At 43.3% G+C, this 15,974-nt stretch overlaps 1 protein-coding gene across 1 annotated transcript; it reads left to right on the top strand.

Moving 5' to 3' along the window:
* Positions 1-7,736: 7,736 nt before the first annotated feature.
* LOC124774050 (defensin-1-like) lies at positions 7,737-9,591 on the top strand. The gene is made up of 2 exons (XM_047249451.1): positions 7,737-7,842; positions 9,343-9,591. Exons 1-2 carry the CDS (start codon positions 7,773-7,775, stop codon positions 9,507-9,509), a joined length of 237 nt encoding a protein of 78 aa, XP_047105407.1. The 5' UTR covers positions 7,737-7,772; the 3' UTR covers positions 9,510-9,591.
* Positions 9,592-15,974: the final 6,383 nt, after the last annotated feature.

The following is a 15,974-nucleotide window of genomic DNA, read 5'->3' as shown; positions in this document are numbered from 1 at the left end:
AACCCATTTTTAACAGTGTTTGTGACTAGTTTCAAACTTCTCAAATAAATTTTAACTTAAGGAATAGTTCAATTGGCTCTGAGCACTACGGGACTCAACATCTTAAAAAATGTGTGTGAAATCTTATGGGACTTAACTGCTAAGGTCATCAGTCCCTGAGCTTACGCACTACTTAACCTAAATTATCCTGAGGACAAACACAAACACCCATGCCCGAGGGAGGACTCGAACCTCCGCCGGGACCAGCAGCACAGTCCATGACTGTAGCGCCCTAGACCGCTCGGCTAATCCATCGCGGCCTCAACATCTTAGGTCATAAGTCCCCTAGAACTTAGAACTACTTAAACCTAACTAACCTAAGGACATCACACACGCCCATGCCCGAGGCAGGATTCGAACCTGCGACCGTAGCAGTCCCGCGGTTCCGGACTGCAGCGCCAGAACCGCACGGCCACCGCGGCCGGCTAAGGAATAGTAAAAGGTAATCTCGAACATATACTGTCATTAGTTTTGTAGCTTGTGGAATATATATGTAAATGTAGATGAAATGGTGAAAATACTCAACAAAGAACTAGTACCAAATCGTTCGTCGCAACACCAAGAGTCCGAAACGACGCTCCGAATAGATGAAATATGAAGCTTGTCTCACCTGGGGAAGAAGAGGCCATGCTGGCAACAGCAAGCAGAGTGAACAGGAAGGCGAGCGTCGATGTCTTCATGGTGCTGTCTACTCAGAGACGATGTGTGTCTCAGCGGCGTACCTGGACCATGCATCTCTTCACCAGGCGACGGTGTATATAGCGGCTGCAGGTTGGTTCGGTGCTTCCCAGTCCCCTCAGACAGTGCAAACGAAATGCAATTAGCAATGTTCTGTGCTCCAGTGTCACCTCCTTGTAAAGTGTACATTGTCTGCCTACAGCAGATGCTGCGCAACGACGCTTATAGCGGAACTGCTCGCCACGTGTCATGGTTCTGTTTTCTACGAACAAACGCAGAGCATCAGCAACAGTCTTAAAATATGTAAAAAGTAATAAAAACTCAGAAATCTCGTAGTTTTTAGGAAACTGCAACACTTGGAACTGCCATGTCTTAAACGTTTGGCTCTGGAAGGAGGGGAGTATTTTTCTAGAGTATTGACAGCACACCATCTGAAAATCCAAGCTTAGTAGCTGCATGTTATTCCACAATTACTTATAGAAGAGTGGAGAGTCAGACGTTTTTATTTCGAATCACTACGCTATATGAAATTTAGTTGGAAATTAAAATCGATTTGCGAGATTGAGAGTCGAATCCACCTTTCGTGAGCCGTGCTATTACCTGATAATCTATCTTGGAACTATTCACGAGTTGGAGAATAAATTCTCCCTCAGCCAACCAGTGTGCGCTGATTTCAAACTTCAAGTTTGATTACAAGTTTGTGACCATCCGTAATTGTACTTGGTACCTTTGCCTTTCGCGCTAAAGCTCTCTACCGACTGAGTTAGCCAATGACGACTCACGACGTACCTTCAGACCTACAAATCCAACAGCACCTCTTCTTCTACATTCAAAAACTTCACAGATGTTCTCCTGCATACCTTGCGGCACTAGCACTACTGGAAGAATGGGTGATGCGAATCGTCTATCATAAATTAACAAACGACGGAGCTGATCCACCTTGGTACACAAAACGGGTCAGAAGACTGTTGCAGAAAGCAAGCCAAATTAAAACGAAAGCAAAGTCCCCAAGACTGGCGGTAACCAGAAGGTCGAAACTTAGCACGGACTTCAATGCGATATGCTTAAAATAGTTACCACGACGAAACTTCGTCTTGAAGCAAGGCAGGAAATCCAAAGACATTCTCGCCGTATGTAACGTATCCTAGCGACAAGACACAATCCATATCTTCTCTGCGTGGTCACAACGGAAATACTATCGATGACAGTGCTACTAAAGTAAATTTACTACACACAGCCTTCGGAGACTCCTTCAGCAAAGAAGACGAAGTAAATATTCCAGAATTCGAATCAAGAGCAGCTGCCAACCTCAGTAACGTAGAAGTAGATGTCCTCGGACTGATGAAGCAGGTCAAATTACTCAATAAAAGCAAATCTTCCTGTCCAGTTCCGTATACCAATAAGACCCCTTTCAGAGTATGTTGATGCAATATCTCAATACTTAACAATCACATACCGACGCTCGCTCCACGAAAGATCCATACCCAGACTGGAAAGTTGCACAGGTCACACCAATATACGTAATCCACTAAATTACAGGCTCATATCATTAACGTCAGCATGCAGCAGGATTCTGGAACATAAAGTGTGTTCGAACATTGTGGACTAACTTGAGGAGTCAACACGGATTTAGAAAATATCGTTCTTGTGAAACACAAGTAGCTCCTTAGTTCCACGAAGTGCTGAGTGCTTTTGACAAGCGATTTCAAGTTGATTCCGTATTTCTGGACTTGCAGAAGGCTTCTGACACTGCACCTCACAAGCGGCTTGTAATAAAATTTCGTGCTTATAGTAAATCGTCTCAGTTATGTGACTGAATCCGTGATTTCTTCTCGGAGGCATCGCAGTTCGTTGTTACTAACGTTACTAACTAAAGTCATCGACTAAAACAGAAGTGATGTCTGGCGTTCCCTAAGGTAGTGGTATAGGCCCCCTGTTGTTCCTTATCTACGAAAATGATTTAAGAGACAATCTGAGGAACCAATTTAGAGTGTTTGCAGACGCGGCTGTCGTTTATCGTCTAGTAAAGTCATCAGAAGATCATAACAAATTGAAAAACGATGTTTGGGAGGTGGGGGAGGTGGCGGCGAAGGTTTTGCGGAACTAAATCTTTGAGTGTCGGTGGCTGACAGAGTCCTGACAGCTGAGTCGGTAAGAGCACTGCCCACGAAAGGGGAGATCCTAGGTGCGACTCTAGGACGAGAAACCCGTTATGAATTACCGAGAATATTCTAAAAAGCGCAAATTCAGCCGTAGAAAACGCTGAACAGCCACCGCTGTTTTAGAAGGTAATAAATGTTTAACTTAAGAGAAACACAGACATCATCGGCAATTCAGCATGGAAATAAATTCAATAGCGACAAGTGAAAATATGTGCCGGATCGTGACTTGAAGTTGAATTTCCATCTTTACGCAAGCGGTCGCTTTAACCGCGTTCTCTTTCTTTTCTTGCGTCTTAAACTCTTTTTGTTGTATGTATTTTTTTACTGCACACTTTATTTTTAATTTTACAAAAGTGAATGTAATGGGGAAAGCGTACAATCGATTCGTACATTATGTACGGTCATTACCAAATTAACAAACAATAAGATCAAATAGAACGTTACCCAAGTGGAAAATAATGATGCGCAATTACCATCTATAAGAAACAAAACATAAATGGAATTAAAAACGCCCTCCTGGTGAAACAAACAAATCGGAATCCGTGCTCCGCCAACTTGTGGCTAAAGGCACTCAGTATCCCAAGTTAATCACGCATGTTCCGGGCACATCTTCTACAAGCATATTCAATTTTTCTGGTACACTAGTTCGAGTCCTGGTGTTACAAACTCACACCAAAATCAGCTTCTCATACCCGGGACACCGCAGTTGCCACGAGGACGAAGAAGGCACTACCACGAAGTTAGCATGATATTGAGCGTACCTTTGATTGCGCATGAGAAAGGTAAAACGATCTCTAGGGAATGTCTGCACATTCTTATTTCCTTCACAAAACAAGTAAGAGATCGATAGACCTTTTATTCAGTTCACCATATAGGTTGGTCTTTGTACGTAGCAAATAAGTCGCATCTGGGAACAGAAGTGACTTTGGTCCAGTGGCACGGGGAGCGATACATAGAAAGAAGGCAAGCATTTTCTGAATCAACTGCAGAAGTTCTATACGTCAGTCGATGTTCATCCGTGCCAAGCGTGTGACAATGGGTAGTGGTGAGGAACCTAAGGACGTCACAAACATCCATGCCCGAGGCAGGATTCGAACCTGCGACCGTAGCAGCAACGCGATTCCGGACTGAAGCGCCTAGAACCGCTCGGCCACAGCGGCTGGCGTTACCGCCCGACTACGGCGCTTCCTTCCTCAAATCATCTCTATTGATCAAACGTGCTTTGATGGTGACAGTAACTTTCAGACTGCGCTCAGCGATTCTCTTGACATCGTAGACCTGGCAGCAGCCTGCCTCATTCGCGGTGCCTTGGTGACTATGGATATCGGACACTCTTTTCATAGAATGAGTTTCGACTTTCTGTAGAACGCCCTGTGAAGGATAGCCTTCATCCACACGTTTATATAAATCCTCTTGGGACTCCTCCGAGTTGCGACGTCGCGAGTACTGGTCGATAGCCGTGTGGCGGGCATGCTTTCATCTGTTGTGCTTACGCAGATGACCTGGTGTTCTTGGTTCAATCTGGGGACGAAGTGAGAGAGCACTGGAATGGATCAATCATCTCGGAACTGCTGTGGGAAACCCCGTGAATCTGACGATGTCTGGTTCTAAGTTCGGTGGCAGAAGTCTTCCAGCAGATAGTATGACCACATTGTCATTTCTGAACAATATCAGATGTTTGTCAATCACCTTCACATACGATATAGAGCTAATTGCATCACTTAACTATAAACGCCTTCTTAGAGTGATCCGCACGAACGTTCGTGGGTATCTTCAGCGAACATTAAACATGACACAACGGGTAGATTTTGTAAACATTCATCTGGCTCCGCGACTACCACATTTTGCACAGATTTTGACGATGCAAAAGGAAATAGAACACAGACTGCAAGCGGTGTGTGGCTAATTTGTAATTACGGGTGTTATCATCAACGTCCGCTATGGCACGCTAACTCTTTCTCCTCTACACAGTCGCCTCGGTCTTGCTAACGTCCATGAAAGAGCAAATACCACTTATGTAAGTAGAATGATTAAATCGTGGACCAGCTAGCCAACCGGATTAACGGGAAGCCTGATCGATGAACTAGTCCCTTCCTCTCGTGTGACGCCTGTTGCAGCAGCACTTGTTTCTGCCTTCTTCCCACATGTCACGAGCTTACTCATCGAGTACAGTTATGTACATATTGACTTGCCTCGTACTAGCATCCTAAAGCGATATTTGTGGCCTAACGACGAGAGATCATACTCTGGATGTGGTGGAAAGTCGACATCGAATGGTCGCATGATTCGTGGCCTGTCGTTCCGTGCACCACGTCCTCTTCGACACGAACGCTGATGTGACCTGGTTTATGGTTGTTAATGGGAAATACATAACTTCGTCTACATGCCATGAACACGATCGATTTGCCGCCTTGTCGCCCCCCCCCCCCCATCCCCCTCACCACCACCCATTGTCACACGCTTGGCACGGATGAACATCGACTGACGTGTAGACCTTCTGCGGTTGATTCAGAAAATGCTTGCCTTCTTTCCATGTATCGCTCCCCGTGCCACTGGACCAAAGTCACTTCTGTTCCCAGATGCGACTTATTTGCTACGTACAAAGACCAACCTATATGGTGAACTGAATAAAAGACCTATCGATCTCTTACTTGTTTTGTGAAGGAAATAAGAATGTGCAGATATTCCCTAGAGATCGTTTTACCTTTCTCATGCGCAATCAAAGGTACGCTCAATATCATGCTAACTTCGTGGTAGTGCCTTCTTCGTCCTCGTGGCAACTGCGGTGTCCCGGGTATGAGAAACTGATTTTGGTGTGAGTTTGTAACACCAGGACTCGAACTAGTGTACCGGAAAAATGGAATATGCTTGTAGAAGATGTGCCCGGAACATGCGTGATTAACTTGGGATTCTGAGTGCCTTTAGCCACAAGTTGGCGGAGCACGGATTCCAATTTGTTTGTTTCACCAGGAGGGCGTTTTTAATTCCATTTATGTTTTGTTTCTTATAGATGGTAATTGCGCATCATTATTTTCCACTTGGGTAACGTTCTATTTGATCTTATTGTTTGTTAATTTGGTAATGATCGTACATAATGTACGAATCGATTGTACGCTTTCCCCATTACATTCACTTTTGTAAAATTAAAAATGTCTGCAGTAAAAACGTACATACACCAAAAACAGTTTAAGTCGCAAAAAAAAGAAAGAAAAGGCGGTTAAGGCACCCGCTCGCGTAAAGATGGGAATCTAAGTTCAAGTGGCGGCCGGCACATATTTTCACTTGTCGCCAATGAATTTATTTCCATGCTGAATTGCTGCCGATGTCTGTGTTCCTCTTAAAATAAACATTTATTACCTTCTAAAACAGCGGTGGATGTTCAGCGTAGGTTTTACTCTCTACAGATGAATTTGCGCTTGTTAGAATATTGTCGGTAATTAATAACGGGTTTCTCGTCCTAGAGTCTCCCCTTTCGTGAGCAGTGCTCTTACCGAGTCAGCTGTCCAGGCTGGGTTAGCGACCGACCATCAAAGATTCATTTCCGCCAAAACCTCTCCCAAACCTCCAAACTTCACAGAAGTCTCCCGCATACTATGCTGTATTAGCACACCTCAAAGGAAGGACATAGAGGAGAAATGGAGCACACTCCGCAGCAGAGTGGAAAGTTCATTCTCGATGCAGCCACTTCCATACGAAATCCTTTCTTGAATGAGTATGAATGAGTACTAATGTAGAACAGACTGAAAAACAGAGGGTATGAAATTTTAAAAGTATCAAAACTGACTCAATGAGAATAAGGTGTGAATAAAAAATGCGTACCGGAACGGGTTCGAACTTGAGACCTTTGTCTTTCACAGGAAAGTGCTACACCGACTTAGCTATTCAAGCATCCACATCTACATCTATATCTACGTCTACATAGAAACTTGTAAGTGGGCTGCTTCTGTATTGGCAGCGCTGTGTAGCGCTTGGCATTGGATCTCTGATTGCGCTTTCTTTGTAAAAGACCCTGTGGCTGGTTGGACTCGTTTGTTGGAAGTTAATCGCAAGTAGTGTTGGGCAGTTGTAAGTATGTCACCAGCAGTGATGAAAGTATTGTTGAACAGTTGGTGGTGAACAGCCAGCAGTGATGGGTGTTAGATGTGAGAAGTTAGCATTGATGGAGGGTAGAGGTCTGAAGTGCTAGCGAAGGCTAACGATCTGGAGGTATTCGACTTGTTGATTGAAAATTATTCGTGATTACATATATTTGTGCTGGATGTTAGGGACGATTTATATCCGTGTTTGAACTGGATGTCACATTATTAAGGTAAAAAATACATAATTTGGTGTGCAACAAAATCCTTCCTTTGCTAACCACACGCCTAATAGTATTTAGTGGCTTTAGTAGTTAGATTTTTTTATTTAGCTGGCAGTATTGAAGCTCGTTGTATTGCAGTAGTTCGCGTAATGAAGATTTTTGTGAGGTAAGTGCTTAATGAAATGTATAGGTTATTGTCAGCATTGCTTCTTATTCAGGGTCATTCTTTTGCATGAATTATTTGAAGTCAGATTATAACTTTCTTGAGCAGTCAGATTGCGTTACGATAGAATATTGTGGGTCAGTGTTGCTGGTGCTCTGGGTTTGTTCGTTGAAAACAGGACCATGACACATGGCAAGCAGTTCCGCTAGAAGCGCCGTTGCGTAGCGCCTGTTGTAGGCAGACGATGCACACCTTACAAGGAGGTGACACAGGTGCACCGAACACTGCTAATTGCATTTCGTTTACACTGTCTGAGGGGCTGGGAAGCACCGAACCCACCTGCAGCCGCTATATATACCGTCGCCTGGTGAAGAGGATTATGATCCAGGTACGCCGCTGAGACACAAATCATCTCTGAGAGGACAGCACCATGAAGACATCGACGCTCGCCTTCCTGTTCGCTCTGCTTGTTGCTGCCAGCATGGCCTCTTCTTCCCCAGGTGAGACAAGCTTCATATTTCATATATTCGGAGCGTCGCATCCGACTCTTGGTGTTGCGACTAACGATTTAGTTATAGTTCTTTCTTGAGTATTTTCCCCATTTCATCAACATTTACATATATATCCACAAGCTACAAGTGTATGTTCGACATTACCTTGTACTATTTTTGAGGTTCAAAATTATTTGAGAAGGTTGAAACTAGTCACAAACACTGTTAAAAACGGTTTGGATCATTGGCAACACAGGATCAGGTGGCTACACTTGTTCGAATGTAGTCATCTGTCTAAACATAATGGTCCGAAACTTTCCGTGACAATGAGATAAATCTTTTTAAAAATATTTATGTGAGGCTGCCGCCACCCTCATCACTTTTAAATTGAATATCAGAGACAGATTTCAACAATATCCAACTTTGATAAAATAATATTCCGTTCTTGTGTGTTATCGTGAAGCATTCATTTGTAACCGTGTTTGAAAGAAGGAAGGAGTTTCAAAGAGAAGACAACTATAGGCTTTCAACTTCGTGCCTTCCTGCTTTCAAGGAAGTTAATACGCAGTCACGGCTTATGTGGGATACAAACAATGACCGGGAAGCTACCTCTGCGGAACGACATTAATATTTTGATAATCCTTCCCCTCTCTCCTTCTCTGCCTGTTATCGTTACGTATCCCCTCAATCTAGCCCACCAACACTAGCCCTAAAAATTTTACTCAATAACTCCACCTATGTGAAACAAATCTGGGATAACTCTTTTATAAGTGAAAGCGATACTTGTGTCTGACAGAGTTAAGCTAACAGGTGATCCTGAAGAAGATGCAAGGAGAGGAGTCGAATCGTCCGTTGTGTTGGAAGATATTTGAAGAGGCCTAAAAAGTTAGATACGTTGTAGCATTGAAGGGTTGTAATTTTAAACAGTGTAAGTGTCTTTTCTCGCGATGGTATCTGTAGCCAAGTGTCTACCTGTGCAAGGATTCCCTGTGACACTTTCCCACAGGTCAAACATACCAGTGACCATTCATGCTGCTCGTCTTCGTAGACTTTCTACATCCGCTTTTCGTCCCACCTAGCACGGGTCCCACACACTTGATCAATGTAGTAGGAGAGTTCGTAATGGTGGTCTGTGAGAAATCTCATTTCTTCCCTGAAAGGTTCTTCCTAGCATCACAGCAACGAACTGAGATCAGCCACCCGCTTTATCTGCGATTAAACGAATGTGATCATTCCGTTTGTTATTCACAGTGATATCCATAAAAGCATCGTCATATTTCAAATAAGAACAAGAAAAGACAAACATTTGTATTCACTCGTTTATAGTTAGTACTGCAGAAAGAAGATTTCAACTTCAAGAATAAAATCTAGGGCCTAAGAGTGGTCTATAAATTTGGATCAAATAGTCCATATTTTACAAATATGCTCACACCAGTTTGAGAGTGGCTGTTTGTTACTATTAACAATATCTTAATTACGTGTTATTACTCACTGGATTGTCCTTTCCAGCACCAGTGGAGGAGGAGCACCACGGCGACCGCCACGTGCGCTTCACGTGTGACGCGCTGAGCGCCTTCGGCGTGGCGGACTCGGCGTGCGCCGTCCGCTGCATCGCGATGAACAGAGGGTACAGGGGAGGACACTGCGACGAGGGCGTCTGCCACTGCCGCGAGTAGGGGACCGCTAGGCTGGCAGGCGTGTCTGCCTCATCAGTGAAGTCTCCAACTGTCTAAGTTTCTGTTTCTTCTTCATATTCAAAACTCCCGTAATGAACTAAGATGAATAAACAACTTGTATATGAGTAGTTGATGTTTTACTCACCAGACAAGAAATGTATAACTGAATTTTCCGTTGGTGCTTGGTAGAGCATGATTACAATTTTAGATAGGAAACAGTTCCTGCCGCTCTGGAAAATTGTATTAATTTGGTCACGAACCGGTTTGCGACTTCTTAGGCCGTCCTCAGGTAACAACTGAATGTCGCAAACATAGATACAATGACGTGCGATGTACACAGATGTAATTTGCACGGAAGCTTTTTAGAGATACATACAACAGTTGACGGAAAAAAAATCAGTTTAGATTTAAACCTTTTATTTATGACTAAAATTTATTTTAAAAGAGAGGAGAGACGAAAATTTGTTTGGTTATTTGATATTAAGCTGGGATAATGTGTCATATGTTTGTTGATTTCTAGTGTTTCTAGCATGGACTCTCTCTCCTTTGCTTTACACAATGTAAAACGTCACGTTCTACATCATACGAGGGTTTTTCTTTCACCATCTGACTGGAGGATGTGGAATCTTTAGTCTTTCTACCTAGATTATCTGAAATTTGCCAGTATATGGGGTTTAACTGTTACGGACAGTTATAAAAATATTTTGCGTATTTTAACACTTAAAAAACGATGTAGACGTGTCGAATAGTCAATGAATGAATATCGTGTGGCTACGGCCTCCCGTCGGGTAGACAGTTCGCCGTGTGTAAGTGTTTCGATTTGACGCCACTTCGGCAACTAGCACGACACAACACTCAGTCCCTGAGCGGTGAAAATCTCTGACCCGGAAGGGAATCGAACCCGGGCCCTCAGGATCAACATTCTGTCGCGCTGGCCACTCAGCTACCGGGGGCGGATGACTAGTCAACAAGTCAGTATCCTTTGAAATCATGTAAATGAAGGTGGAAGAATAAATCCCATGATATTAGTTGTGTGTTTATTAAATACTAGCGACGAAGAAAGAATGTCATGTGAGTGGGAAGAAGCGACCATAGCACCAGTCCGTAAAAATAGACGTAAACAAGAGGCATCTCATTAAAAACCGCAGTCTACAAGGTGTTGTCCAAGACTCACTATAAAAGAACTGGAACCGTTGTGACGACTTCTTTCTGTACTTAAAAAAGATGCATCAGTTAAACAGTATTCAATCCCCAGCACTAAGTTCATTAATACTTGGTGGTTATAATTAAACCTTTGCTACCTGTGAGGGCCCCCATGAAAAACGGGTGCTCGCAGGAGAACGAAACTTTGCATGAGCTTTGTAAGGACACGCGGAGGAGAAATAACAAACAAACCATTGAAAGGAGCACATTCGCCTAAAGTTCGTTAATTACGCACAGTGTGTTACGTTCCAGGTTACAGCCGTTGCTCAGGGTGGCGACCATCTGCACCCACGACATCCTGGAACTGCGCTAGATATTGCTCTACTGCTGCTCAAAACAACGGCGGACATTGGAATGTTCAGCTGTCATTAAACACTTCGCGCACTGCTTGAAGATCACTTACTGCGCCCAGATTCTCAGCCATGGCAACAGCGACTTCTTCAAAAATTTGTGGCGTAACTGCCGCCGGCCTCTCCCAGACGCAGTGTCCAAATCGCAGGTTAATTCGAATTCCCGAATAATCTTCAACTCCGGTGCGGAAAGAGGACCACTCCGAATTCCTTTCATGCGTCAATTCTCACGAAGATCACCAGAACTAATGCTCTTATTTCATAAAACAGCTTTACGAGAAAATGCCTACCCACCTTGTCCAGACACGTATTGTCTGTATGCAGCTGCAGTTCACTCTCGTGCTTTTGTTTCCGCCTTACGTCTCCATACCAATACTGTCGCCTAAAGGCAAATCATGACACAGACACTACTGGCAACTAAAATCCTGCGCAGCAGAGTCTGAAAATCATTCGTTTAAGGCTGTGTACCCATACGGTAAAAAGTTTCCGTTTACACCGCCTCAAATAGAGAAAGTTATAATTACCTTGCAGGGCAGTACTCACAGTTCGTCTATGATGAGCCATTGGAACAAGTAGATAAAATAAAAAAATCCCCGGAAAATTTGAAATACCCGCATAAAAATCATAAATAAAGGTGCAGTTCTGGACTCGGACTGCGTCAGAAAATATTCCTCTGCTAACAAAACCAATTAACACTAAACGTTACAACGAAGAGTATATATTTGTCTCCGCCCTACTCAACGGTTTCAAAACTTCACACTGCACAAAACTACTGAAAATAAGGATCTTGCTCTCGTATATATTCACTCAGTCTCAGTTTGGAGATAATGGATGTTGCGTGCAGGCCGTCGAGTGATCGTGGATGGGTATGTGCATGGAAGCACATGTGCTAATGATTTTTGCGTTGTGTGTACTTTAAGTGCAGACGATAATTTTGTTGGAGCAGCTACAAAGAATCCACAGGAAACTATTGATGGCGTTAATTATGGTGCAAATATTGCGGATAAAGGTGTGGTACAGACGCATGGGTGAGAGGGTGAGAAAGGAAAGAGGAAAAGGTCTTGTAAGTCTAGTGGCCGGGCTGTCGAGGGAGCATAGTTTCAGGAACGTCTGCCTGAGGTTCAGGAGGTTCATGAAGCTGATGATACTTGCGATGTGGTACGTACTCAGAGTAAGAGAAAAGTCGTGTGAAAACTGGTCGTTCGCAGCGCACAGTGGAACTGAATGGGACATTCTTCTGCCTAGGGAAGATTGCTGCCAATGACACACTGCCACAAGGTTATCCTGTCGTTAAGGACGTACCAAGTCTTTAAGGTTCAACTTGTGCGCTCTAGCGTTGGAGTGTGTACGGTAGCAGAGCACTGCCAAAAGGATTCAATCTGTAATGTGGTTTTTGTGTGAGCATAGTTGTAGGGATGTTTTTCCTGGGAGAAGTTATGGGAAGCTTTTGTTGCAAAGACAAAGTTATAATGATGTAATATGGAGCGACTTAAGAAACCACAAGAAAAACGAGACGTAATGTCGAAAATGAACAAATTATTGAGTAAGATGATTCCCTCTTTAAGAAGTTTTGTTAAGGAATTTTGTTAAGAAGAAACAGTTTCGTAATATAATTTTTCTAGTTCGTTACTTGATGCGTCAACGGATTAAGGATAAAAAACGAAGGAAGTCCAGTAGTCAAACAACAAGTCAATATGGACGCATTACCACGAACTAGATGCCCAGCACGTACAGCATACCATGAGGAACCACTGTGTACGGCCATACCAACGAGAGCTTGATCTTAGTGGTTCTGACTGTACTTCCTGTAATAGGTATCTACTTTAGGCGGAACCCACCTGACCAGTTGAGCTCACACTGCATTCTGCTAGCATATTGCGGTAACATTAGAAAATAGTAATTTATTTAATAAACAGACATTGGACGCTGTGGTTAACGCTGGGCTAGAATACAGAATATACAGGCGTACTACAAAAATATGTAAAAATAGAGAGAAATGCTCTGTTTACTTGAACATAAATGAAAATGCTAGCAAAGACTGCAGGTGGTGCTTTTGCATATGACCACTAACGGCACTTCCACATTGTTGTCAATACGTTGTATCTGTCAGCCGTGATCAGAAAAATGTTTTTTTTAGTTGTGAGCCCATTATGTCGGAGTTAAGTGAATTTGGACTCGGGGAGATTTTTGGTCCTCGTATGTGGGTGCTTCCATAACTAAAATAACCGAAGTGGTATGAGTTTCAAGAAGCACCGTATCGAGGATTTATTCTACATACAGAGAAAGCGGAAAAACATCATACACTAAGTCAAAAAGTGAACGAAAGGATGTGTTGAGTGTTCGTGACAGACAGGCACTGAAGAGGATTGTAACGAAAAGTACGTGGATGAAGGCTGCTGAAGTCACTGCAGAAAACGTAGCACTTGTGAGCCCTGTCTACACCAAAACAACAGCATCTATGTAAGCAGAGGATGGCACGACTAGCAACCATTAGATATTCAAATGTTGGTAACAGGAAAATGTGGAACCGAAGCCATAAATCCAGGACTATGGAGCAATGGAAGAAAGTAATTTGGTAGCATGAGTCTTGCTTCATGGAGTTTTCAACTTCTGACCGCGTTTACGTCCCAAGAGTGGAACGTAGCAGGTGTACAGTAACGATTTGGGCAGCCGTATCATGGTACTCCATGACTACCACGGTTACTATGCAAGGTCGTGTTACTGCCAAGGATTATGTGACCATCTTGGCTGATCAGGTCATTCCTAGGATTGAATCTTTGTTTCCCACTGGCATGTTGTGTTGCGAAATGGCTGGTCCCGTGATCACACATCTTGCATCGTCCAGGGCTGGTCCTGCGAGCACCAGGAAGAACTGTCGCAGTTACTCTGACCACCTCAGTCACCAAAGCTCAGTATTTTCAAGCGTTTGCGGTCTACTTTGCGTGATCGCAGTCCCTCTTGAAATGTATGTTTTTATTTGTAAATAAATGTAAGCCTTAAAAGTAAAATAATTTATCTAAACTGAGGAAAGGAAGTTTGTGTTTCTGTATTAATTGCGTGTATAGTGTTTAAATTGTCTTTTAGTGTAAAACTGTAGTGAATTCGTAAATGTGAGAGAGCGTTCAGGTGTTATAGAGACCAACTGTATTTTTTAATTGCCGGATAATGTATCAGACGCAGTGCAAGCGGCGTCAACAGTCCAATTTTGTGCAACCAGCCGCGCCGAGAAGGAGCGCAACGAAGTCTCTCGAACATTTTTCGACGCAAGAGGCGTCCAGAAAAGGAAGAGACTGAGGAAAACTAACAGTAAAATATCCTTCAGTTGTCGACTTGTATATAAACACGAGCAGCGTCTGGCTCGCCCCCTGTCTACATCTCTCTCTTAATGATCGCTCTCTCGAATGATTTTGTACTCGAAAGATACTTTTAAGGTGTGTAAAGTATTTATCTATGTAACAGTGTCGTCAATATATGAATAATTGTAATTGTTTAGTAATGTTTAATTTAAACAACATTGATCTTGCTTGCCAATTTTTCTATGCTTCGCTACGAGAACTGGAAGACTCCCGACATACCGATGGCTGGACGCTGCCGAACATCATAGATGTTCGAATTTGTAGCAGCCACTCGTGCATCCTTGAGATCTGTTAAGCCGATTTATAAATACAGTTTCCGGGTAGCACTTCTGTGTATAACGCGCAATATTAAAGATCGGCATACGGCCAGAAAACGATGTGTGCGTTCAGTCGATTACACGGTATGAAAGCAGGTTAGATAAAATCTTGAATTATTAATTTTGTCTCTGTTTGTGGGAAATTTATCTGTGCCGTGTGATCATTTAAACATCATTTTTTTTACTTGGCTGGTTCTTTTGATTAATGGCACATTAGTCAATTTCTTCTGATGATAATTTATTTTTCAATTACCACTACAGAGCACCAAACAAAAACAGAGAAAACTTATTTTTCGAAAGTAATAATTCAGTCTCTGTGATCGTCATCTGAACTTTATTTCGCATGAAGAATGACACAAGAGTCACTTTAAAACCCTATAAGAGCTGTATTTAACCATTCTGAGACGAATGGAAGCTGTTTTGAATGCTAAACCTTCTCCTACACAATATAAGGCGTGGTAACGTCTTGCGTTTCTGGTGCATCCATACTTTTGTCCGTCCCCTGTATGTCGAATTTTGTGAAATTTATTGTTAAGAATATTTCCAGAAATGTCAACATATGATGATCCAGTAAACCGAAACTTCTGAAGGGGAGAGAAAACTTGTTGCGCCGTAGTTCCACCTGTTGAAATGGACACATTGGGTCCTGCTCAGAAAAGGATGTCAGAAGGTGGGTCACAAGACATCTCAGTGACTATTTGCAGAACATATATTCAGTATGCTGACACTGCATATGTTGCCGACCAGGGATTCTGAAAGAAGAAGTTGCGATACCGTTACAGTACCTCCGGGACTGTGCTGATATGACAGGAAAACTAGAGTAATGACGAAATGGTTGCAAAACGGTTTGACCTTGCTCTTTGAACTTGGTGGACAAAATCGCCACCGTTTAGAAACCAGTATCACACAAGGTTTCCCCATATACTGCCAAATTTAGACTGAGTCTCAGTCATCGACAGTCAATAATGACGAGAGAAGGTCCACGCAGTCTCCGAACTGAGATGAGCAGCGAGCTGCCACTGGACGCTGTCTTCACCAACTGCAGGCCGCTGTCAGTACTAAGTCTGGAGTCGGTCGACTCAGCACCATCCTGCCTGCGGGCCACTCTTTCGGTGACTACCATCTGCCGCTGGTCACCTTTATGCTGGGCCGGTTTTTGAGCCAGGGCCCTCTAGTTGCCTAGACGTAATCGCTCGAGTGGGCAAACACCGCCGTCGTTCATCTCCCCGTATGGCCACA

This window comes from Schistocerca piceifrons, chromosome 2, assembly GCF_021461385.2.
Source record: "Schistocerca piceifrons isolate TAMUIC-IGC-003096 chromosome 2, iqSchPice1.1, whole genome shotgun sequence".
In the NCBI taxonomy this organism is placed as follows: Eukaryota; Metazoa; Arthropoda; class Insecta; order Orthoptera; family Acrididae; genus Schistocerca; species Schistocerca piceifrons.
The sequence above is the reverse complement of the archived record's forward strand: the minus strand, read 5'-3'. Positions and strand labels throughout refer to the sequence as shown.